General features: G+C 39.7%; 2 protein-coding genes across 4 annotated transcripts in view; one reads left to right on the forward strand and one right to left on the reverse strand.

Annotated features, from left to right (window-relative positions):
- TLCD4 (TLC domain containing 4) overlaps positions 1 to 20,985 on the reverse strand; it is a 69,170-nt gene extending 48,185 nt beyond the window's left edge. Inside the window, exons 1-2 of one of the 2 annotated variants that reach the window (XM_067538425.1) lie at positions 20,631 to 20,985; positions 4,956 to 5,157 (exon numbers count right to left, since the gene is read on the reverse strand). The gene's annotated coding sequence lies outside the window, so the exon portion shown is untranslated. Of the gene's footprint in view, positions 1 to 4,955; positions 5,158 to 5,315; positions 5,390 to 20,630 lie in introns of those variants that run through there. The other variant, XM_067538424.1, reaches the window with a different exon arrangement.
- A 2,090-nt stretch (positions 20,986 to 23,075) lies between these two features.
- Positions 23,076 to 24,605, forward strand: part of ALG14 (ALG14 UDP-N-acetylglucosaminyltransferase subunit) — a 34,045-nt gene continuing 32,515 nt past the window's right edge. For both annotated transcript variants that reach the window (XM_067538426.1, XM_067538428.1), the window contains exon 1: positions 23,076 to 23,722. In XM_067538426.1, the coding sequence (XP_067394527.1) occupies positions 23,584 to 23,722 (139 nt within the window). In that variant the 5' untranslated portion in view covers positions 23,076 to 23,583. The remainder of the gene's footprint in view (positions 23,723 to 24,605) is intronic.

Genomic DNA, 24,605 nt, shown 5'->3' on the forward strand with positions numbered 1-24,605 from the left:
TACTTTATTTAATGAATACCTATGACATCTAATTTACTGTCCAAATACTAATGGACAGGCACTTCTTACTACTATTCTCTTGCTTTTGTTGTACCTTCACCACCTTGTATCCTTCACTCTTTCCTTAAAAATTGTATTTTCCATCTGCTCTCCTACATTTTGTCACTGCTTTCCTGTTTCATATTTCCATGCAGAAATCTCTTACTCCATGTTTATACTACTGCACAATGCACATCCATTGCCAGCCTCCAACACACAACTCTGCATGCATACTCACCCTAACATATATAGGGTTTGTACAGACACCTAACAGAGGACTTAACCTACTACCCAAAGTCCTATCTGAGACACTGTTTAGGGGCAAAACTACACTGAGGTGCAAAAAGGGAGGGTGCTCAGCTTTCATCTCCTGCCAGATAGAAGGTGACTGATGAATGTGGACCTTTCCACCACCTTTTGCTAATGCAAGTCAGAAGCTCACTCGTTCTCCCCACCTCGAGCTTCTTATCTGCTCTGAAAGTTGGTGGACGATCACTGCCCTTCTGTACACCAGCATCCTAGCTGCTGCAAAGGTGATTGTGACCCAATCCACTATTCATGCTCTCCCCAGCCCCCATTTTGGGTCCTCCTCCCTAGCGAATAAGTTACAAGTGCCTACGTTAGCTACTGCTCAGATCTTTCCCCAAGAAGCCCCAGAGTAAAAACTGATCTCATTGTCAATTTCACTGTTATCTATGGGATTCTGAAAAGCAGAAATAAAACTGTCAAGATTCTGATTGAGAGTTTTCAGCTCAGCATAATGGCTCTAGGATTTGATTTTATTTTAAATTAAAGCTTAGATTCTGCAGAAGTTGAAAATACTCAGGAAAGTTTCCTACTCACCCTAGGGGAGTGACTTTTTCAAGCACTAGATATTTGCTTACTTCATAGAGTTGCCATGAGGCCTAATTAAGTATTTTCAAACAGCTATATTACTGGAAAGTATTATTAAGGCCAGTCACCCAGCCCTACCGTAATTTCCCCTAAGTGTTGGGGCCCCTGGGAAAGCAATATCTAATCTTTTACAATATCCTGAACTTCCTAGAACAGAGGTTGCCAAACTATTTTTTAAACATGCTCCCGTTTGGAGATTTATGTACTATGAGTGCTCCTGGCCCCACAGTTTAAAAAACTCTGTCCTAGAGTGATCATAAGGTTTGATCAAAACTTTTAATTAACATAAAGCACTTCACAACATTGGGATGTCTTTGAAGTTATTGAAAAACCATTTTTATTATTTTGTGACAATTTTCTAATATAGACACATTTTAAATTATATTTAACAGAAAAAAAAACCAGTAATATTTATGACACATTCAATCCCCCATCTAAAGCTTAGTTAAAGCAGACACCCCAACAGCAAACCGTACTGTTCATATTTTTTTAAGTCGTTTCAGCATTAAAGAGTACAATTTTTTCTTAGTCTCTGAAATCAACAAGCCAAGTCTGAATGAAATCCATTTAGTCACATGCTCAAATTCTCCTACTGAAACAAAAGTTAAAAATATAAACGTTGAAAAAAAATCAGGAAAGGCTGAATGGATTTGCTGATAACTACCTCCATCTCCCAAAAAGGTTATATCATCTGGGCAAGAACAAAGTATGGACAATTTCATACTGAAGTATTTGTTTGATGAATGTGTGGACTTAAGGACATACAAATCTGTCTCTGAAGAATAACAGCAAGGTTCTAGAGCTCACTTTTGACAGAATTAATACCAGGAGAAAAAGTGAAACAATGTAACTTCTAATATACATGAAATAAAGAAGCTGAATTACCTGCTGAAGCCAATTTTCTAGAGTAAAGCAGCAAAGGCACTGTACACTTACAATAGCTTCTTCACACTTTCAATGAGTACATTACAACAAATAGTTCTGCAGGGTTCATTCCTATTGACCTTATCTATCTAATGATTATACTCCCAGCTATTTAGGCTGTGTTTTGTAAAAATATTGATGTTACAATTATTTATGGAAAAAATCCATTTTTGCTTACTTACTTTCTGTAGCACCAGAGATTTGCTTGATATTTCAATGCATGTCTGGTGCTATCTATTTATATATAATGTTTATATTGTTTCATAGTTTCAAGATATTAACTGCAAGAGAGGATACCTAAAATGTCTACAAAAGAAAAATGTCTTTCAAAGCAATCTGTACAAGGAATTCTATCCCCCGCCACACAAACATCTAGTTCTGTAGCATAATTCTCAAAGGTATTAGGCACCCTTAACTCCTACTGATTGCAAAAGAAACCACAAATAAACACCACTACTGAAAAATCAGGCCACTTACTCAGTTGCCAAAACATGTACCTACACTGAAAGTTTGTTTTCCTATGGCTACAATCTGGCTCACTAGAAAGTCACTAAGCATCTAAGGGTTGGTCCTGCCTTGAGTAGGGGGTTGGACTAGATGACCTCCTGAGGTCCCTTCCAACACTAATCTATCATTCTATGATTTAACATTGCAAATTTCTACTTAGACTCGCCTGCTTTGTTTTAAATGGGCAATACATTCCACTCTCCCATTATTGTAGAATGGGGCAGGCAAATACGTTTTATTCCTGGTCTGGTAAATATTCATGACAATTTTGCCAGACTGAGTTCAAGAGCTAGTTGTACATAGGCTCTCTCAAAAAAGATTTTGTACATACTGTAATGAAAGTCTAGGAGCTAATTTTAAATTCTACTTGAGCAAGATGAAAACAGTGTTGTATTTTAACTCAGGTAAAATAAAGGAGTCAAGGGTGTACATCACGTCATAGACAAGCATAGACAAAGAGCAGTTCAACCATAAAAACCTTTTACATGAGGGGGTTAAGTTAGCCTTAATTGTGTATCTTATTTAGTTTAAGCAACTTAACTTTTACTATACGTGGCTTTTTAAACATAAACACACAGGGCTAGATTCACAAAGGGGACTTTGGTGCCTAAGTCCAACATTTAAGTGCTACTGGCATCCATCCCTCAGCTGACATCTAACCCTGAAGGCACCTAAATTTCCACTAGTAAAGTCCCCTTGGTGCCTAAATTTTTGCCAGTGCTCATGTGCAAAGCTGCTAAATCCTGGTGGCACCAAACTACTCAGCACTTAACTCATGTCCCTGGCAGGATTCGCAAACTAGGTGTTCCCCTACCCATTTGGCAGGCATGCTCAGAGTACCACTGACCTGCACAAAAGATGAGGTGGTGCAGGTCTTCTTATATTTAATAGCCCCCATGGTCAGAACATTCATCTGTTATGTTTAGTGATTCTAAACAGTATGTCATGCTACCCTAATTATCTGATGTATTTTATTTTATAAACTCTCCTGCTCCAATCATCACAGTAGCTGGACATGACAACAGAATGGACAAAATTTTTCAATGAAATTCTTTTTTCACTGAAAAATGCAGATTTGGGCCAACAAACATTTTTCAAATTCATGTTGAATTCATCAAATTATTTTGATTAAAAACCACTGAAAAAAGCTAAGTTTCGCTTTTTCAATTCAAAATGACTTTTCATTTAAAAATTTGGTTCAATTAAAGAAAAACTAAACTAAATGTTTTATTTTGAGTCAAATGAAACATTCTGTAGGATCCTAAACAAAGTATGACTTTTTCAGTTAGGCTGCTGAACCAAAAAGAAAAAGTTATTTGCACAGCTCTAAATGACAAACACAGATTGCTCACATCACAAGCAGCCCCCTTCCTGTTCCATCACTCCTAATAATGATTTGTATTCAAATAAACAATTAAAATGCTTTAAAAAACCAATGTATTTTGTACCCTGCTCTGAAACTCCAGAGATTAGTCATATTCCCCTACCAAAAACAAATTGCAAGATGAATTGCAGGCTGCAATATCACTTATCAAAAAAGTTTATTTTCTCAAAGCTTTCAAATGCATAAAGAGTCTTTAATAGGAAAGAGATAGAGAGAAATGGTGAAAAAACTTGGTGGTGGTACTTAATGATGGTACTTAACGTTTTAAAATCGCTAACTTAAAAAAAAGACACAAACAAAAAAACAAAACAAAAAACTTATGGGTACTGTTAGTTCAGGAACAGAACTAAACATTTTAACAAACAAATTAAAAAACAAACAAAACATTAATAAAAAATTTTCCTGAAATTTCAGTTTCAAAGTATTAGGTGGGTGGAGGAGAAGGGAGAAGAAAGAAAATCAATTAAACCTATTTTTTAATTTGTTGAGATGGAAACATTTACCTACAATGTCCCACAACCAAACACTGGGGCACTAGCTTGTGGAAGGCCAGACTGTAAATAAACTAGAATAAAAAAAATGAAATTACTAGTATTATTTTATTGCCCAAGAGGACAGATATTCAAAGAAATCAAAAGTGAACATTACACTGACATTTACAAAGCTCGTTTTAATTAACAATCTAAGATACTGTATGTAGGGAAATAAGGACATCGGATTTTAAAACAATATTTTAAATCTGAACATCTTGAAAAACATTAGTTTCTTCAGTGCAGTGTTTCAGAGAGGAGAGGCTGGACCACCTTCACAGCGCTATAGCGGCAGCATATTGTAGAGACAGGGACTTGATGCAATTTGACAGCGAGCCGGTTGGAGCTGCAGGATCAGCTGCCTTCCCCAACTCCTGTTCCCGTTTACCCTCTCCCTGCTCCGGCTGCACAGGCTCCCTTCCCCGCGCGCCGCCCTTAGCTCCCTCTGACCCTCCCTCCCGGGGCTGCACCACCGCCCCCAAGCTCCTGGCAGGTGGGGGCGGGGATGAATGGGAACCTGCCCCTCACACGACGGAGCTGGGATGCGCAGCCCCGGCCCAGAGCGTCCGGTCAGCTCCCCACTCCACCCCCCCCGCCTAGCCCCGGAGCGCCGGGCCCAGTCCCCGCCCCGGCGGGCAGGACGTTTCCCTTCCTCCCTCCGCCCCGCGCCCCCTTACCTGGAGCGAGAGGCCGGGCGGGGGCTAGCGTGGCCGCAGCTCCTCCCCCATCCCCGCTGGCGCTGTGAGGAGGGCCCTTCGCTTCGCACACACGCAGGATACTCGTCCGGGTCCGGGGGCAGCTGCTGCTGCTGTGACAAGCCGCTCACGGCGGGATCGGGTTACGGCAGCCTCGGCCTTAAAGGGACCGAACCTCCACCACCTGCGAGGGAAGCCAAGCCGCTGCCCGTTAGTGGCGGGGGAGCCGTAAGGAAGCCCCCACGCGGAGTGCACTGAGGTGGAGCTAGCGGCCTCCGCACACGCACGCTGCCCTGGGGGGGATGGGGTTGGGGGAGGTAGATGGATCAAGCGCCCCCTCACCTGTGCAGAGGGAGTCAGGATTGGGGGGGGGGAGTTGGGGAGACTTCCCCCCCTCGCCCACACGCAGAGCCTCATGATGCTAGGATGGAAAGGGGCCCTTCGCGGTTGGCTCCACCGTTCTGGGATTTCGAGACCCTAGCCATGAAGTAATTAACGTCTGATGTTTGGTTCTAAGGGCTGCTACTATGGTAGATACTAGCTGGGGGGTGCAGAGGGGCTAGGGCAGCACAAGAGTTAACATTTGAGATTTTAAATACAAAGCAAAGAAACCTGAAGTTATGGTGGGTTCCCCAGGAAACATAATTTAGTATCTTTAGTGCAGTACATAAAAGTATATACATGTGTTACTGTAAAGAAACTCAGCTTTGAGTTTTTCTGAAGTTTCAGTTGTACCACTGCATTAAATGCAAAAGCTATCTAAAGAGACGTAAAGATCAAAATAAATACTCTACAATATATAATATGAGAATGAAAATATGAACAGCTCAAAATATGTGCCTATAAGCATGTGCTAAGGTACATATCCAGATCTCCACACCTGGACTTAGTTAAATAATTATCTTGGGAATAGCCATAGTGAATCATCACTAAATACCAGACAAACACTACAGTAGGCAGTTATAAAATAATTTGCCCAAAGTATCTTTCTTAACCCACATCAATGTAGAAATGAATGCTGCATGCCAAATTCTGCCTACTCTGTATGGCTATGTTAGTATGGAAATAATTCTTACTGTAAAAGACCCAGATCTATACATAGATTTCTTAGAGTTTAGGGGTAGAAGGCAACATTAGATAATTTAGTCTGACATACATTATGTGTAAATTACCAACAGCACCCACCATACTTTTCAACATGCAGTTTATATAGTTGAATGTTCTCATTGTCTAGAAGAAAACATTTGCTGATTTTATTTCCTGAGGTCTCGATGTACATTCACACACTCCTCAATACAATGTGCAAAATACCATAAAAGGTAAAAAGCCATCCCATACAAAGGAACAGGTGCATTGGCAATATTACCCGTGAACTTTTTGCACAAGGATCACAGGAGTACATGTTGTTTCATGTTAGGGACCTGCAATACTTGTTCAGACAGTTACAACTGAACTCAAATAGAATGCTGCATGAGTACATATACAGGTCCCAACCTTGCAGTTTTAATACTCAAATTGAAGCAGAGGAAAAGCAATGGAAACAATTGCAAGTACATATGTTTGTGTTGTGTGAAGTAAGAAAATTCCATTTCACAAAGGATTTTGAGATTTTTTTAAATGTAGCTTTATTTCAAATTGGAACAAAACTCAAAAATTTTGAAATTCTCCTCAATGGAAATTAAAAAATATTGTTCCAGATCAGTCGAAACATTTCATTTTGATTTCAACTTTTTAAACTTGATAATATAATATATAAAATAAAAAAATTCAAAACAAAAAGTTGGTTAAAAATGAAAAATCAAAACATTTTGTCCCAGAAATATTCCAACTAGTTTAGAAATCCAAAGGAAGATATAAACATTCATAAAATATTTTGTAATAAAAAGATGTAAATAATGGACTGGTATATACTAAAGAGCTGGTCAGAAAAACAAATGAAAATGCAGTTCTATCAAAATGGAAACACTTTACAAAATCATATTGATTTTGCAGAAATTTCATTTAAGAGAAAAACCAGGGGGGGGGAAGTTCTGACAATGTCTCATTTCAACATAGTTGGAATGAAACATTTTGATTTTTTATTTTGAAATTACTTTTGTTTCAATTTTTTTATTCTGGATTATATTTAAAATTTAAAAAGTCAAAAACAAAACAAAACCATTTTGTCAAAATTAAACATTTTGATTTGAGCAACTTATTTTTTAAATTTTCTTTCATAGATAATTTTGAAATTTTCAGGGTTTTTTCCCATTCAAAATTAAACTAAAATTCAAAATCCTTTGTGAAATGGAATTTCCATCTTCTGCACAGTTCTAATATTAAGGATATATTTTGTAACAAAAACACAATTTAATCCCTCCCTTTAAACACACAAACTTCTTGATATTTAGGATATTCCACACTAAAGAGACATTCAGATAGTACCAAATTCATCAACAGCGTTTGAAGAACAGTCAATGCCTCTAATAAAGCAATTTGGAGGGTCCTGAAGCCTCATTCTGACCCTTGTCATAAATACTGATACATATCTCCATTAATGATGATTAATGGTCCCAAAATACTTATCCTGGAACTGGCTAATGTGTGTGATATGACACAGAGTGTCTGTGCTGCTGGAAGATGCCATGTTGCTGCTGCCACAGATCTCTCTCTCTCTGTTTTTATGCCCATATCCTATACATTGAGTCTCATAAACAACAAATTCTAAGCTCACTTTTTAAGTTGTCACCCTTTATTAACGGTTCTGTATGTAAAATCTTGTTCTTCCCCCCTCCATATTCTCTACTTCTATGTTGCTATGTATGCTCTTCCCTCAAACTGTATGACATAGGTAAATCAAAAACCTCACACTCCACTTCCCCTATTTTGCCACTTTATATCATTAATCTTAGGATAGAAAACAACGTATTTTCCTCTTTTACGGGCCTGTCAGAGTCTTTAATGAGGCAAAATAACCACTGAAGTCTATAGGAGTTTTACCTAAGTATGGACTGCATGGTGGAATCAAAGTACTTTCAGTCAGAAATACACTACAAAAGTGCTAAGATAATTTTTTCTTCACTATTCCAACAGAGAGCAGCCCATCTACACTGCTCAGCAGAAGACCACCAAACCCTCAAAAATTTCTTCACCGTACTCCTTTCCCTCCTCAAAGCTGTGAAGGCTGCCTTCTTTCTAGATAAAGAACCGGTCTCCAGAATTCTGGAAGGCTTTGAAGTAACAGTTAAGACTGTAACTGTCATTATCAGAGCTGACACCCATCCAGGTTGTCTGTGAACTGTACATCACTAAGGAGAGGCTTTTCAGGTCATCAGGATTCTACCTCCTGGAAATTGGAGACTAGCAGTTGGAGATAGCACTAGTCCTGCCATTCAGTAGTTACAGGGCTAGAATACAGCAAGGGCATGAGAGACTGGACGTGCTCCCAGCCTTCAGATCCTTCTCCCCAGCTGAATGTGATTTTCAGTGGGACACTATGACCCATCCGTGCCTAGGGTAGACCACTTGAAAATGCCAAGGTCAGAGCAGGCTGCAAAAGGAGAGCAGATTCTCCCAGCACTGGTGGGTAACACTGAAGTTAGACTTCCCAACCAGCCACTAGGTCCAGTAAAAAGATATTATTCAAACTCTATGCTCTTTACCAAAAAAGTTCTCCTGACCCCAAAGGGTCAACCACATTACCAGATCAATATGTGTTTGGATCTTACCCAAAATACCATGCTGCCAACATGATGGAGTCACCTTGGTAAGTCCTGGTGACTCAAAGTGTAGCCCTTGGGTTCTTACCCAGTCTTATTGCACCTCTGAATTCCTGTAATGGGCCATTAAGCATCTTATTGCTGCTGCCACCCTGTCTGGAGTGTTGCCCAGAAACACAGCACAAGCTGAAATACAGATACATCAAACATATCCATAACTTCCAATACAAATATGATACGTACACATAAACAATATCATCATACTTAGCAAATTATAACCTTTCTAATGGTACCTGACATGGCCTATCTAATATGAATTATTGTAATTGTGCAGTATTGATATTAAATCACATTCTAAAAGGTCACCCCAATCCAGCCAGCATCACAGGCACTACATACATTAAACATTTAGGGCCAAATTCTGCTCTCATGATCACCTGCAATCCCATTAAAGTCAGTGGAAAACCATATTATGCATTTGCAGTACACATTTTTTAAAGATGTATAGCTTTGTTATTTTAAAACCAAATGTCTTCAGATCTGAGGCACTGCTCCCTCAGTGAGGATTAAGTTTGCTGTGTTAAAAAGAAAGGCATTTGTGAGTCATTCAACTCACTTGAAAGTGGTTTCAGTTATAAGAAACTTTTTTGAGGTTCACCTTATTGAGAAACAGTCTAACAGAATTTTACCCAACTTTCCAGACAACATGCAAAATCACTTTTGGTTCAAGAACAAGAATCAGAAGTTTCATTCTAGAGAGAATTTTTTCAACAAACTATAATAATAATATAAAACAAGAGCTTATAATGGATGGGATGCTATGCTTCACAGGGTCAGAATTTGTTGTCTTCTTAAGTAGAGCCCCTAGCCCTCATTGTCAGCAGCAGGAGACAAATCCCAAAAATCAATAGTGCATGAAGGCAGAAATTTCATGGGAATGGAAGTGTATATAAAAGGTAGAATCCAAGTCTCCTGCCACAAAGGTGTGAATCAACAGTAACTCCAATGAAGCCAATGGAGTTACACTAGTGTAAGTGAGAAGAGAACCACACTCATAGTTTGAAAGCCGCTTAGGCCCTCAGGGGAGTCCAGTCATAAAGCTCTGGCAGGTAACTGTAGGCAGCTTATATCACAGCAGTTGATCCTGATAAACCAAGAGACAAAAAAAGAAGATATGGCATGGACAGAAGCTGAATTTGATATTGGTTGTAAATCCCACGTTGGTAGAGGCAGCAGAGGGCATGAGGAGAAGAAAAAATTGGGAAAGGGGGCTTAAACAAAGACTTCTGTAGAAAAAAAATTCAACCCTCATGCCTTCTTTTACACTGCCCATATGCTTGGGATAGACTCAAAGTTAATGGTTGCCAACCTTCTTTTCTCCTCCAGAAAAAGTTTAAAAATCCTTCAGTTCCTGAATACTTCATGACTTGATGCCATTCTGTGCTCTACCCACTCAGATTTTAGGGTGCAAGGTCTTTAGAATATTAATCTTATTTTTTCAGCACAGTTCACCTAGACCATGTACATTTATGGTGTTATGTAGTAATATAATAAGCATTTCAGTGTCCAGAGAAGTTACACCCATCATGACTTTGTTCCTCTTTCACTCTATTTTTTCCTCTCCCCTCTCTTGATTTCTCATTTTTGATCAGACAAGTTGGAATTTCCTGTGCTTCTGCCACCTCTCGTTGCTGAAATCATTTTCCTGGTATCATTGCTTCTTCTCAGTAAGTGACCAAAGGTACTGTTTCTGACAAAATGTGCTCTTGGTCCTTTGTCTCTGTCTCTGCAGCTTTACTGAATGCAACATTTCCTCTTCACTGCAGTGCTGCCATGGATGCGTCTGTGGAACAAGCAAACTGGGGGTATGGAAAGAATCAAAGTCCTAAACCTGAGGTCTCCATGGTTATTCTGATCTCAGTTCCCCTATGTCTGACATTTGGCACACCAAAACTGACAGAAGTGTGAAATAATGAAAGATTATTGTCTTTAACATGCGTAAAATTCCTTTTGACTTTGTGACAGCCAGGGCTCTTGTCATCCCATTCTACAATCTCCCTGTTTCCAATAGTGAATAGAATCTGCTGACATCAGAATAACAGAAAATGAAAGGATGTGCTTTGCAATAAAATAAAACTAAAAGGCATGCTACCTGGAGCAGACTAGTACTAAACAAAAAGAAAACAAAAAAACCCCAAACAACTTTTGCAGCATGAGCCCAAAAATTAACAACTATTCATAGTTCAAGTTGTCTGAAAGAACTGCTCTTTTTGGTAATATTCCAATTTGTCAATTAAAATAAAATATGGAGCAGAGAACAAACAGTTTTTGTAGTTGTATATTTTTTTGTCTTAAATGATAGCGTCAGACTGTGATATAAAGCACAGCAAGTAGAAATATTTTATACAAATTCAAAATATTATCACCCATCTGTATTCTAAAGATAGCCTTTTAAGCCTTGCTATAAACCAGGCAAAACTTAATGATCACACATTACCACATGCCCTAACGGCTGTGTGGCACTTAACTGTGCATCTTTCAGAATGCACATCAATACATGACTGAGATAGCTACAGAAAGAATGGTTTATTAAAATATTTTAAAAGATACTAACCTGAAATATAGCCAAATTAAAAAAATATTAAGTAGTTTCAGACTATACACTGGAGTCCCCATGCCAATTTCTGTCATTTTGCAATCTCTTTTCTATTATTTTTAATTTTTTTATCTCCTCAATTGATGTGTGAAGCACCCAAAGAAACAAGAATAGAAAACTGTTTGATTTCATAGGGGAAACAGAAAAGCTCAACGCTTTGCAGGATTAAGTCCATAATGATCTTTTTAGAAAACCTCTATCAAAGACATCCTTATACATATCTCTTCAGGGCAGGGAGTGTCTCTTTATTATATGTTTGTATAGTGCCTAGCACAGTGGGGCTCTGGCCTCTAGGTGCAACTGTAATACAAATAAATATTACTACAATTATTATATATTATTTGTATTACTGTAGTGCCTAGGAGCTCCTAATTATAAACCAGAACCCCACTGTGCTAGTCACTGTACAAACAGAAGAAAAAACCCCTTCCCCAAGGAGTTTACAATCTAAGTAAATAAATAAATACATAAATCATTAAAAGTGCTAAATAATTGCTACTCCCCTCAAATTCATGCTCATTGCTTCTCAGGATCTGGCTCTTAGACTGCAATATACATAACTTGGGGAGAAGATAAACATATTCTAAAATTTTCTCAGCATCATGTACTAAGAGTTTCTGAGGACTTGTTTTCCTTTTGCAAATGATGCAGTTTAGAACATTATTATTAGTATATCTTATTAGTTGTTTTTCAGAGAAATGTATATGGAATTATAAAAAATGTACACTACTATTATAATGTCTTGTTTGACTGTCTCTTACATTGAAGTAACATATTTGTAATTGTAATTATCTTCAAGCTAAAAGACTTTACTCACAGAGCATGGTCTATTTTTTCTTTAAAATGTTTAAAAATATTAGTGTACATTTAGTATAGAATTTCTTTTTGTAGGACACCATTTTGAAAGTTTCTGTATATTTTTCATTGGTCAAGTGTCAGTAAATCAGTTAATTAATTTTTCTATAAGCTGACATAAAACTTTGTAGGTGCTACCAAATGCAAAGTATTTAATTCTATTAAACAGTATATTAATGAGCTACCACTGGTAGTTGGTGAAATTATTATTATTGTAGTTTAATTCTAAGCACCTATTTCTTTTATATTTTCATTATTTATTTCACTTATAACAACAGGCACCCATCCAATACACTGGGCACCTTTACACTATTTCAAAATCCACACTATCAGATACAGTCAATAAATACATTCCTAACATTATCATTTCATTTTACATCATTTAAATACAGAGCAGTGCAGACTTTTAACGTACTGTGTCATGCACAATAGTGGAAAATGTTATGAATATATATGGGGATGCTGAAAAAAACTGTAATTATATTATATTATTTGTGAAAGGGTATGTGATCATAATAATTAAAGACTGTTAAAATGCATATGCACAAGAAGGCGGAGTTATTTTGACATTTCCTGACTGAAATGTAAAACCCTAATGTTTTATTAACAGTTTATTTTATATGACTTCATAAACATTCTAAAAGAAAAAGATATAAAATCAATACAAGAAGCTTCAGACTTCAAAATTTCAAAGCTCTGCTGCCTTTCAAGAATTATAGACAGTGCACAAAAATTCAAAAATCCAGACACTTTGCATCGGCCCCTGCACACTTGACAAAGGGCCCAAGGGGCCCCTTTAGAGTCAGTGGAGAAACACAACTGACTTTAATGGGAGTTGGATCAGATCCAAAATCCACAGACATATCTGGCAAAACCCTCAAAGCAAAAGCCAATAGACTGCACAAATTACAGTAAATCTGCATAGAGAAGGAAAGATTCAGAGAAAGGGAGGGAGAAAAAGGAGGAGAGAAAGAGGGTGGAGCAAGAACCCAACATTTCATTCTCTCTCTCCTCCATATCAACATTTCTTTCTTCCACATCTTGTATTTCATTCTTACTCCCCTCTTTCATTTTTAAGTCCTACACAGCAAAAGCTGTACATAGACTAGCCTACCTGACCTACATTGAATCCAGCTAGCACAGGTAACAATAGCAGTGAAGACGGTACTGTATGGCCTTCAGAGCATGCTAGCAAGCTAAGTATATACCCAAGGTCCATTCCAGGTTTGTACTACCTGTGCTGAAGCCCGCGCTCTGCTGTTTTTACTGCTATTGTTACCTGCACTCACTGGATTCAAGCTAACGTGGGCAAGCTAACTCACGCACAGCTTTTGCTGTATAGACAGACCTTCAGAAGCCCAGGCAGGTCCGGTAAGCTCTCTTCACCCCCTTTCAAGCACAGGAAATTCCCTTTACACACAAACCAGCCTTTCAAGATGTGGGGTTGGGGGAACAGCTCCCTCAGGCTGTTTTCACACCTCTGAAACCGAGGGGACAAAGCAGCACTGGAAGCTCTCTCAACATCCTTCCCCAGAGGCCTAGTAGAGTGGAGGAATAGCGCACTGGGAGTCAGAAAGCTGCAGAGACAGCAGCTTCCCAGCCAACTATCTGCTCTTCAGAAGAAGGAGGGGAAAAGAGCTGATACATGGTCTCAGCTGTCCCTCAGTACAAGAAGCAGATCTGATTGGCTGCACTTCACCAGCCAGTAAGAAAATGGGGAAGGACAACCTATCAGATGGAAATATCCCCAGTGACTAACAATGTTCCCCACAGAAGTGTCAGGAAATCCATTGGCTATGGGGATACCCTGTAAAGGTGGATCTGCACAGGAACCCTTACCTCGCTCAGTCCCCGAGCACCTTACAAACCCCAGTTTACACTGTAATTGAATTTGAACACCAAGATTTTAAAAAACAGAGACTAAAGTTAAGCTTCTATATCTATATTTAAGCACCTAAATAGGTGGCCTGGTTTTTTAAAGGGTTGAGCACCCAGTTGTTCCCATTGACCTCAGTGAGAACTCTTGGGTGCTCAGCACTTTTAAAAGCTGGCGCAATAGTTTCATTCTCAGAATCCTGGATTCCTGGGGAGATAAAAAGAAGATCAAGTTACATAATAGAACAGAGAATTCACCCTAAACATGCTAACCAATAATTAGAGTAAGTTGCAATCTATAATTTCAAACCGACCTACTGCCTCTGCAAGCCCTGGCAAATTTTCTTACTTCATCAAAACACACTCCAGAATATCACCACACCTCCAGAATATCATCCTACATTGCCTCACACAGAGACAAGGTGAGACTGTTCCTATCTTATCATCTCTAGCCATTCTGTCAGGTTCAATACGTTAAGGAACCACAACCCTTAGCCATGCTGCCTGCATAAAACAATGCAGATCATGTTAGCTGGTGTAAGACATTTTTCCTCCAAATTGCTAGTCCACTGAGTATTTCCTGTAAGTACCTTAATGTGCTGCTATAAAGTATTAAGGCCCAATGCTATAAACACTTACGCATGTGGGTTTACTCACATGCTTAGTGTTGCCAACTCATTATTTTATTATGAGTCTCATTATTTTAGCCCCAACTAAAAGATCCAGCAGCTGGAATCATAATTACATCAGAATCTCAGCTTTCATTTAAAAAAAAAAAAGCAAGCTCTTGTTGAGAAAAGCCTGAAAACATGAAGCAAGTATACCCTCATGGCTCAAAAACCAGAAGACAAATAAAAAGAATCCAATATCTATTTAAAAAAATATATTATGTTGGGTGGTAGGGGCTGATCTCATGCTTTTTGAACATCTGAGGTTGGCAATATAGCTGTGTAACATGGTGGCTTGCCCCTTTAAGGGCTAGAGGCCTGGGGCTAGCCAACCCTAGTTACTAAGCAGGGGCACCATTTAGGCAGGAGGGAAAGCACCTCCCCGAGTTTCATACCACCTAATTTTACAAACAAAATACATATAAAAAATGTGAAGTTTGTGCAGTCATGTTCATTTTGCTAATTTTTCCAGCCTGTTCCTACAAATCCCATAATCTGTGACCATCACTTCATGGCCCTCTTTACTTCAGCAGGAAGTTTATTGGCTCACAGAATCAGTTCTTGAGTTGAAACGCTCCCTTGTCTACAAACGCACTGGTGGATGTTGGAAGAATTCCACTTTTTGAACATGGTTTTCTGTCCTCTCTGGTAAGTATTTTTTAAAAAAAACTATTTGTGTCATTATTTGGCTTCTTATTTTACTCTGATTGAAAAGTCATCCATTTAAGTTGCTTATCATATATAGTTGGTTCTTTATTTCATCACTTCAATATTTGCTGAAGCTCACAGACAGGCTTCAGGCAGAGTCTGCTTCATTTTCTATGTAATAACTTGTTTATTTGAACTACATAAAAGGAAAAGAGGAAAAAAATTATTTTTGCTTCATAGTATTTCATGTTTTTTGTTTAATTAATTGCACAAGTGTTCACTGCCTCATTGAAAATTATTACGGTGTTGCTGTTGAAAAATTTAATACAAAAATAGTAATACAATAAAATCTAAACAATGATTTTTTAGAATTTTTTCCAGCACCTATACCACAGCAGAGGGATATTTTATGATTTTTTTAAAAAGAAAGGCCCCTGACAATGAAAATTGTGACAATGAAGAATCATCCTTGAAAATGAATTGTGCAAATGCTTCTTCAAGTAATATTGTCCCACAGGCCACACAGAAAAACAGGCTGGATAATGATCCTTGTGCCAGTACACCCATGAGCATCAACTACACATCTAAGGATGTCCTGTGTGCTCTGACATCACCAGCGGGGATAGAAAGTTATGTTAAACAGAGTTTACCAGTTCATGGCAAGAAAAACAACATCTCCATAGCTACTGCACAAAGAGGAACAACTAGTACAATTTAAGATGGATTCACATACTTCTACATGTGGTTGACATTTCAACTGTAGTTGGTTTTCTTTGTACCCCTTCACTGTTGTAGAACATTTTGTTTTTTATTTCCCTGCTGTCACTTTTGTACTCAAAGCACAATTGAACCAGGAGAACAATTCAACAACAGAACATTAATTGAACATGGCTTTAAGAAATGGAAAGCTTTTCATAGATTGTTAAAACAACCTTCACTCAGTTCCAAGCATAAGGCAGCTTTCATTTTATGGCAAGACTACTTGAAAATTTGGATCATCAGTTAAAAAAAAAGTGTTGCAGATCAACTTGTTTCCAGTCATCAGGCAGCCATAACTGAAAATAGCCAGCATACTGAAACACTCTTAAAGGTATCTGTGCAAGAAAGGAATTGCTTTTCGGAAGCATGATGAAACACATGACTCTAACAATAAAGGAAATTTCACTTAAATTCTTGAACTGGTTGTTGCCACTCAGCCCAGCCTTTTGAATTGATTGAGGGCTTGTCTTCACTTACCTCCAAGATTCGGCAGCAGTCGACCGGAGTAACGCAAGCTATGCAAAACATGTGCGTGATTCCCGTCGACTTCTCTGCTTCTGTTCTGCGCACCGTCTTCACTGCACCGATGGGAACCGTGTTCCCATCGACGCAGCGCTACGCCACTTGAGGAGGTGGTCTTAATACATCAATTTCTGAATCAACTGAGCGGGTCTTCACTGACCGCTCAGTCGATCCAGAGAAGTCGATCTGATGGCAGCGAATTTGCCGCCGTCAGTGAAGACGTAGCCTAAGAAGCAGGTATGGACACTATATCTCTCACCAGTACCAGAATGATTTAATATATTCTACTGCAGAAGTCCTGAGAGAAAGCATTGTTGAAGAGGTCAGATAAGCCAAATATTTTTTTGTCCTTGCTGATGAAACTAATAATGCATCCCAAAAAAAGAACAGTTCTGTCTCCTTTTACACTACCATCAAAAATGAATCACTGAGGAAAGAGCTCTGGGCCGCTTCCAGTGGAAAATCTAAGTACTGAATCTGTTTAAAAAATTATTATTGAAGAACTACAGCATTTGAAGCTTGATGATAATTACATTGTTGCCCAGTGCTATAATGGAGCTTCTGTGTTGACTGGGCATTTAACAGGAGTACAAACTCAAATTCAGGAAAGGATTACGCATGCCTTTTATGTGCACTGCCACTCTCACAGGCTTAATCTTGTCATTGCAGACACATGTTCCAGCATCACCTAGTGTGAGGAAGTCTTTGCATTTGCTCAGAAACTGTACATCTTCTTTAGCGATACTTACAAGCACCATAAATTGTTTGTTAAGGCACAGCAGAAGCTAGGCCAGAAAGTACTTGAGCTACGTATGTTATATGAAATTTGCTAGTCATGCCGGTATGACTCCCTCCAAAAACTGCATGCAAGTTATGACCAGGGGAAACACAGGATGCTATTTCAGATCAGAGAGTTGATGCACCATCAGCTAGCACTCCAAAGGGCTTGACAGCAAGGCTAAAGAGCTATTCCTTTCTGTTGAGGCTCTTGGTTTTTGAAAGAATATTCAAGATTTTGAATAGTGCTTCAGAACTGCAAAATTAAAACCATATCATAGAAATGCAGAACTGGAAGGGACCTCAAGAGGTCATTTAATACTCTAGTCCATCCACCTCCCTCACAAGTAAGGCCAAGTATTCCTAGACTGTCCCTGGTAGATATTTTGTCTCACCTGTTCTTAAAAATCTCCAATGATGGGGATTCCACAACAGCCCTTGGTAACCTATGCTAATACTTAACTATCCGTATGGTTGGACACTTTTTACCCCTAATATCCAACCTAAATTTCCCTGGCTGTAGATTAAGCAGATTACTTCTTGTCCTTCAGTGGACATGGAGAATTTCAGGCAGGAGAATAGCAGGCAGGTCAAATATGTCTTCTCTAGTTTTGCTGGAGGACTTCTTGGGATCTCAGAGGATTTTCATTATCATCATTCACACATTAAATTGATAGGGTGGGGTTTTTGAATCATTAACAAAGAAACCTCCCTCCCAGTTGTTAGTCATTGATGTTTAATAAGCATTACCAAAACTGAGTTTGACAGTTAAATAAAAAATACTTGTGCATGTGTCTATGCCAAAAGAAGGTAAGTTGATGCAAGTCAACTTTAAAAAACCTAACTTTGTAGTGTAGACCAGACTTCAGCTGCTCAACATTAACTCACTTAACTTTTGTAATAATACTATTCTATTAGTTAGGACCTGAATTTCTACTGTTAAAGAAAATATAATTAAACCCAACCACAGGCTTTGAAGATTGTCTTCATACAAAGAACAAAATGGGCACAAACCCATTTTTCCCTTCCCTCTTTCTTGGCAGATTGCCTTTAAGATTCTAAAACAACCATTGCTGCATTCAAGTCATTAGAGCATTTTTGAAGAATTCAAGTTTACTGAAGCAGCCCAAATATTTAACGTGGTACTTTTCTGACCGCTTAACCTCTACAATTCTTGTGTAGAAATTAAAGTTCCTGGGACCACTAATTCTATTACAGCACAACTTTTCCCAGGAATCCAGTATTGGCTAACAAACAGTAATTTCCTAAATGGTATATTGCCCCTCATAGAGTAGTTTTACATGAAGTGAAACAAATCTACTGTAATTATACAGAAGAATCTATTAGCTAGTTAATAGATCACTTAATATTAACATCTGTCTGTTAAAAAAGGAACACGCCCAAGTTAATACACAATATTCAATATACCATAATTCAGATCAACATATTTCTGCTTGAAACACAACACACTCCAGTGGAGCTAAAGAATATTAATAAGACATTCCGAAGTATCTAGGAAGGTACTAGAAACAAAAGATAGCTGAGGCACACAGGCATTCATTGTTTCTTTCAACAGTTATTTATAAGTTAACACATAATAATATAACTCCATTATAATGGAGGAACACTCAATATTAGGTATCCAAAGCCCATTACAAGCAATCAATATACAGCATGTTTCAGTTCCTTCAACAAACCTTTTCACTTAACAATTACATTTATATCAGTAAAAATTACATCAATCTGTATTAGGAATTTCAGACAGTGGATCTGACCGACAAGCAAAGCTATTTACAACTCACTTTTTTTTCCTCCTGGCAGGGTTAAAATACTTGCAGCATAATCTACTTCTATCTTTCCTCATTAGAGTCATAGGAAATTGTAATATGACTATGAAGAGGTTGGACTCGCCTCAATTTAATTTAACACTTACATACCAGTATAGTTTTCCAGATAGATATTGAGTGTATTTGCAAGCTCTCTCAAGGAGTAGTCACATTTTAAAAAATACAACATTAGTTTTCTTCTCCTGCTTTTATCTCTTATCTTTATTCAACAGTGCCTAAGAAGTGGGCAATGCAAACTAAGTCTTCTTAGATTACAAGAAGATTACCATCCGTCTGCTCTAAAGTGAACAGAATACATTAAGTATCACTTTCCTTAAAGACAATGTTGATTGGTGGGAATGATTCCTTTCTCCTAAATAAGAAGTTCAAAGCTAATTTCCTGCAGCCATGATAGAGACTTTAATAGTACTCTGAGATAACCATTTGAAGAGATAGGCCTTATAATCAGAACGTAAACTATATGTAAAACTTGGCACTTACAGAGCTCTTTATTTCAAAGCACTGTACAAACTAACTAAATCAATAGAGACTCTCAGGGGTGCTGGAACAATTTGTATAGTGGGAGTGCTGAGAGGCATTGAACTAAACTGTAAACCCTTTATATGATGGAAATAACCACCTTAAGTCAGCACTCCCAGTTCCAGCACGTATGGTGACGCTTCAGGATGAACTCATGCCTTCCTCTCAGACATTGTCATGGTGAGCAGATTTCCCATTTACCTGGACTATTAGTAACAGTTTTTTAGTCCTAATGAAAGAGCCCAGCAGCAGCCAACACCTTCCTTGATAAAGCCTTCAGATTTATAGGTACTCCACAAGTTTTCAGCTAAAGTGGCTATGATGAAATTTTGGGCGAGTTATTAGCTCTGGCCATACAATATTGAGACTTAGTATTGTACAAAGATCTGGTAATAATGGTGAGGGCTACTACAAAAGACAAGATAAGAGTTTGTCAAGGAGAGTACAATGGCGTCTAGCAGCTACAAGGAGAATTGCTTCCTGACCCCAATGGCTCCATCTCCTACAGCTCTCTGTATGAAATCCCCGTTTGGTATTTGCTGGGATATGAAGCACCCATAGATATGGAGACTACTGCATGTTTCAAGTCAGCAGGAAATTGCCATGATAATAAAATACAAATGCAGCTTAGTCACCATTTATTTAGAGCAGAAAGAGAGGCTGCTCTATCAGAAAGGACTGCTAGAGAAAGTTTTGAAGTACCTCCTCCTGTCAGATGAAGACCTGCAAGTGCTCTCCCTACTTGGAGGGGAAAAAATGATCAGATTCTATTTCAGTAGAGTTTTGCTTCAATTAGACTACAGAATTGTCCTTTCAAACCTCAAAGCCCTTACTTTAAGCAGTCTTACTCAAACTCTGACCCTGTCCTGGAGCCAAGCAGTCTGCTGTATGTTCTGGTTGAAATGCTATACTCTTTCTTCCGGCAAAAGTCCCAATGAGTAAGGACTGTACCACTTGAGCTTCTGAGTTTATTAGACTTCCTACAATTCACTAGCTTTTCTCCCCTTTCAAGGCCGGAGATCTGGCAAATCCTCAACATATGTTTCTCTATTGATTTAGTTTGGGCTGGTCCTGCTTTGAGCAGGGGGTTGGTCTATATGACCTCCTGAGATCCCTTCCAACCCTAATCTTCTATGCTTCTATGATTCAGCAGCAAGAGAAGGTTTTCCAAAGCAGATTCCTTCTCTGCATGCTTCGCTCTTTTAATTTCACCCTTATTTTTATTAACCTGTCTTGACACAATATCCTTCCATTATTAAGATTACATTTTTAGATAAGTAACATCACTCTCCAATCATAAGTGTAACCTAAAAGGAGGAAAGTATACAAAATAAGTAATGTGAGGATGGGAAAAAGAGGGAATGTGACGAACAAATCTGACTGTCATGCTCTCACAGCTATTCACAGATACCAATATTGTTTCAACTTTGTTTTAAGTAGTGGCTGCTCAATAGGCTACACGATAAGAAAAAAAATACAAGGGAATAAACAGCTTTGGAAAAACGACTTAAATAAAACAAATTCTACCTACCCTCTCTCCCAGTAACCTGCAACATGAAGACATTTGTTTTCATAGAAAGGCAGTGCATAGTGCATTGTCTACATATAAAATTAGCACTTACATTGCTTTTGGAGCTAATCGTTCTATTTTAAAAGGTTAATGTTCTGTTTCTTTGAAGAGAAGCTATGTAAGTAAGGCACCTTCTTACTGAACACATCTGTTCCCTGTGTCTTACATTAGGGACAAAAATAAGCTTTTACTACTCCTTACTCCTGCTAGTGCTACATGGTTAACAAAGCTATAGAGAAGTGAGCAGGATTTTTTTTTTAATATAGCTCATATGTCATCAATGGAATTGTTAACCAACAACCTGATTGCTTCCTCTCATTAAAAAACCATCAGCAAATGACTACAGAGGAAGAAATCTTTGTGAGGGCCTCTTCATAGAAATCTCCCCCCCAGATATTGGGATGGTGGAAGATCCAGGCCTTTGTGTTCACTCTGCGTTCCTGTTTTCCCCTATCTCAGCAGCATAGCTGCAAGACAATGGGTTACATTCATGTATATACGGGCAGGATTTTGCCTGTAGAATGATGGTGCATTAGTCAGAATGACTCACTTCAGCCCTTCAAAGCTTATTTCAGATCCCATGATGTAGACTGGCAATCAGAAAGCATATTTTTATTTGTAAATTGCACAGATTTTATATGGAATCCATGACTGACATGTTTGGATTAATTTTCCAAGACTGATGGGCTAGGAGGACAACACATTCAGATTCTAAAGGGATGAACAGATAAGGGAGCCAGCTAAGGAGTACGATTAACAGGCAAATGCAGGACTCTTTGGTTAATAGAAAGGCTGGGCCCACAATAGGGTATGCAATGAATTAATGGAGAAATCCTGTAGGAATTTACTTTTCTGCATTCATAACATCTCTCTTATTGACGTAATACTAAAATAAATAAATACCTTTCTAAAAACTAAAGCCATAAAATTTTATATTTGTTTTATATGTTGTTGTAAACTCAGGGGCATGTTAATTGCATGTACATATTACACTAACTATGTGATAGTGTGGTTTGCAAGATCCTGAGGGAATCTGCACACATCAATAGAACTACAAGGATACTTCAGAGAATGATGGGTAGATATCATCATCCAATTTCTTACAATTTGAGCAAGTTGGACATTCCTTTCAGCTGACAGCAATATGTATGCTGAAAAAAAGAAACTCAGAGTATTGGATGGACATACTACATCTCTCCCAATTAAATTCAGCAGTATTCATTTACACGCTGTAGAATTTTGCATTGAAATATTGTACAATTCCAGGAACTCAGATGGCTTAGTAATTGTGGCAGTGAAAGCAGATGCCAATTGCTGCTGTTCTCTTTAATAAATGAAAATGCTTGTAAAATTTTTATAGGGTTACAAACCTGTTTGGCCTTTTCTTTAAGCAGAGTCTATTTTATTGGCTTTCGTTAAAAACGTCTCTGACGTTTGTCTAGGTATACAGATGTAGTTAAGTTCACTTGACTGTCTGGGCACCAATTAAAAACAGAATTACAATATGAAAGGACATTATTAAAACATTTTCTTGAGTACTAAATTTCAGTGGAACTTCTGATTGAGCAGAAACTACTCCCATAGGATTTGCTGGGCCAGGCCTCCATCAGTTACGGTTTGTACATGGCTTTGGAAATGTGAAGCGCTACACAGACATTATTATTCCTGCCTCCCCGAGCGCCCGCTAGTTAAAAAGGCCTCCAATTTTCTTCTAAACCAAGTGTGCTCTTGGACCTCTGTGTTCAGTGACTATTGGCTGCTCGCTCCCATCTCGGACAGAGCTGATCCCACCACTTGCTCACGTGCATCCGTCACCCACTGACTCCTTGTCACCCATGGGCAGGTTCACCCAGAGCTTTTCAGCAGCCGTCCCCATCGGCACAGCGCCCGAGGGACCGACGGCACCCGGCGCCGCACTCCGAGCCCTGGCCTCCAGCGTCAGCTTCCTGCCAGCTCACGGCGCGGGAGCCCGCTCCGCTGCCCCAAGGTTCGCTGCAACCCCTGAGCGTTACAGGGGGCAGGTGGGAGAGGGCAGCGGAGGCCTGCATTGACAACCAGGGAGGCGGAGGAGAAGAAAGGCGCCGCGCGCCGCGCTACGAAGCTCAGATACAGAAGTGAGGAAGTTTGAGCTGTTACAGCCCCCGTAGTTTCCGCGTCGTGCATCACTCGTTCCGGCGGGGCGGGGGCCGGCCGGTGTCCCCGCCCCTCGGCGCTCTATGGACGCCCTCCGGGCCGTGCTGGGCGCCGCTGCCCTGCTCCTCCTTCTGCTGGCCACTGCGCGGCTTCTCCTAGCCAGGCGGAATAGCAGCCGCCCACGGACTGCTCCCCTCAGCCTCCTGGTGGTGGCCGGTTCCGGTGAGTAGGGACGGGCACAGTCACGGGCCGGCCGGCAGAGGGCAGCACAGCGCACCGGCAAACTCTCACGGGCTGTCGGCTGCATGAACTCGCACTTCCAGCGTGGCCTCCGTTGCCCCCGCGAGCGGTGCATGCTGGGAAATGTAGTCCTGTAGAGGGCTGTGTGGCGGCGGGTCGTCCGGTGCATGCCGGGAAGTGTCTGTTCGAGCCCTGCACGTGCTGCTCGGAGCTGCTGTGGTCTCCCCAGGCGACAGCTCCGTGTGACAGCTGGCCGTGGGGGAGGGGCTGTGGGCTGGGCGCCCGCCTCGGCGGGAGGGCCACAGAGAGGCAAGAGGGTGGACCCGGCGGTGGCACGTGGTGGCAGGAGAGTGAAGGTGCGGGGGACGCTGGGAGGAAAAAACCTGTGGGGGCATTAAACAGAGATGACAGGATGATGCTGCCTGTCCTAAGATGCCCAGGGAGTGGTGGGTCCTGCTTCGGCAACCAGCTGTGCCAAAGGGCACAGCACAGGTAGGCTGGGGGTTGTTCGACCCCTCGTCCCCCTGCAGTGTTATGAATGCTGTTTTGTGTTTCTTCTGTGATATGCAAGGTCGTCGCTTCACCCACCACTGGGTGTTAATAAAAACTACTTTATTATGTTAAGATTGTAAACTTTCCACTGCTAGGATTGTAAAATCGAGCTCCAATACTCATTGGGCCCTTTGCGTGCTACCATCATCTACTTAATGATATTGACGAGTATTCCCTCAGGGATGGAGCTTTGTGACTGGTGAACACCACACAGCATTAAGGGCAGCATGTGAAGTATAGGATATGGAGGGATATTACATTACATATGCCTTTTAAGGACTTGCTATTCTTTCAAAGAAACAAACCCTAGCTG

The sequence above is a fragment of the Emydura macquarii genome, unplaced genomic scaffold, assembly GCF_026122565.2.
Source record: "Emydura macquarii macquarii isolate MOO-44397 ecotype Brisbane River unplaced genomic scaffold, CSIRO-AGI_Emac_v2 contig_480, whole genome shotgun sequence".
Taxonomy (NCBI): Eukaryota; Metazoa; Chordata; order Testudines; family Chelidae; genus Emydura; species Emydura macquarii.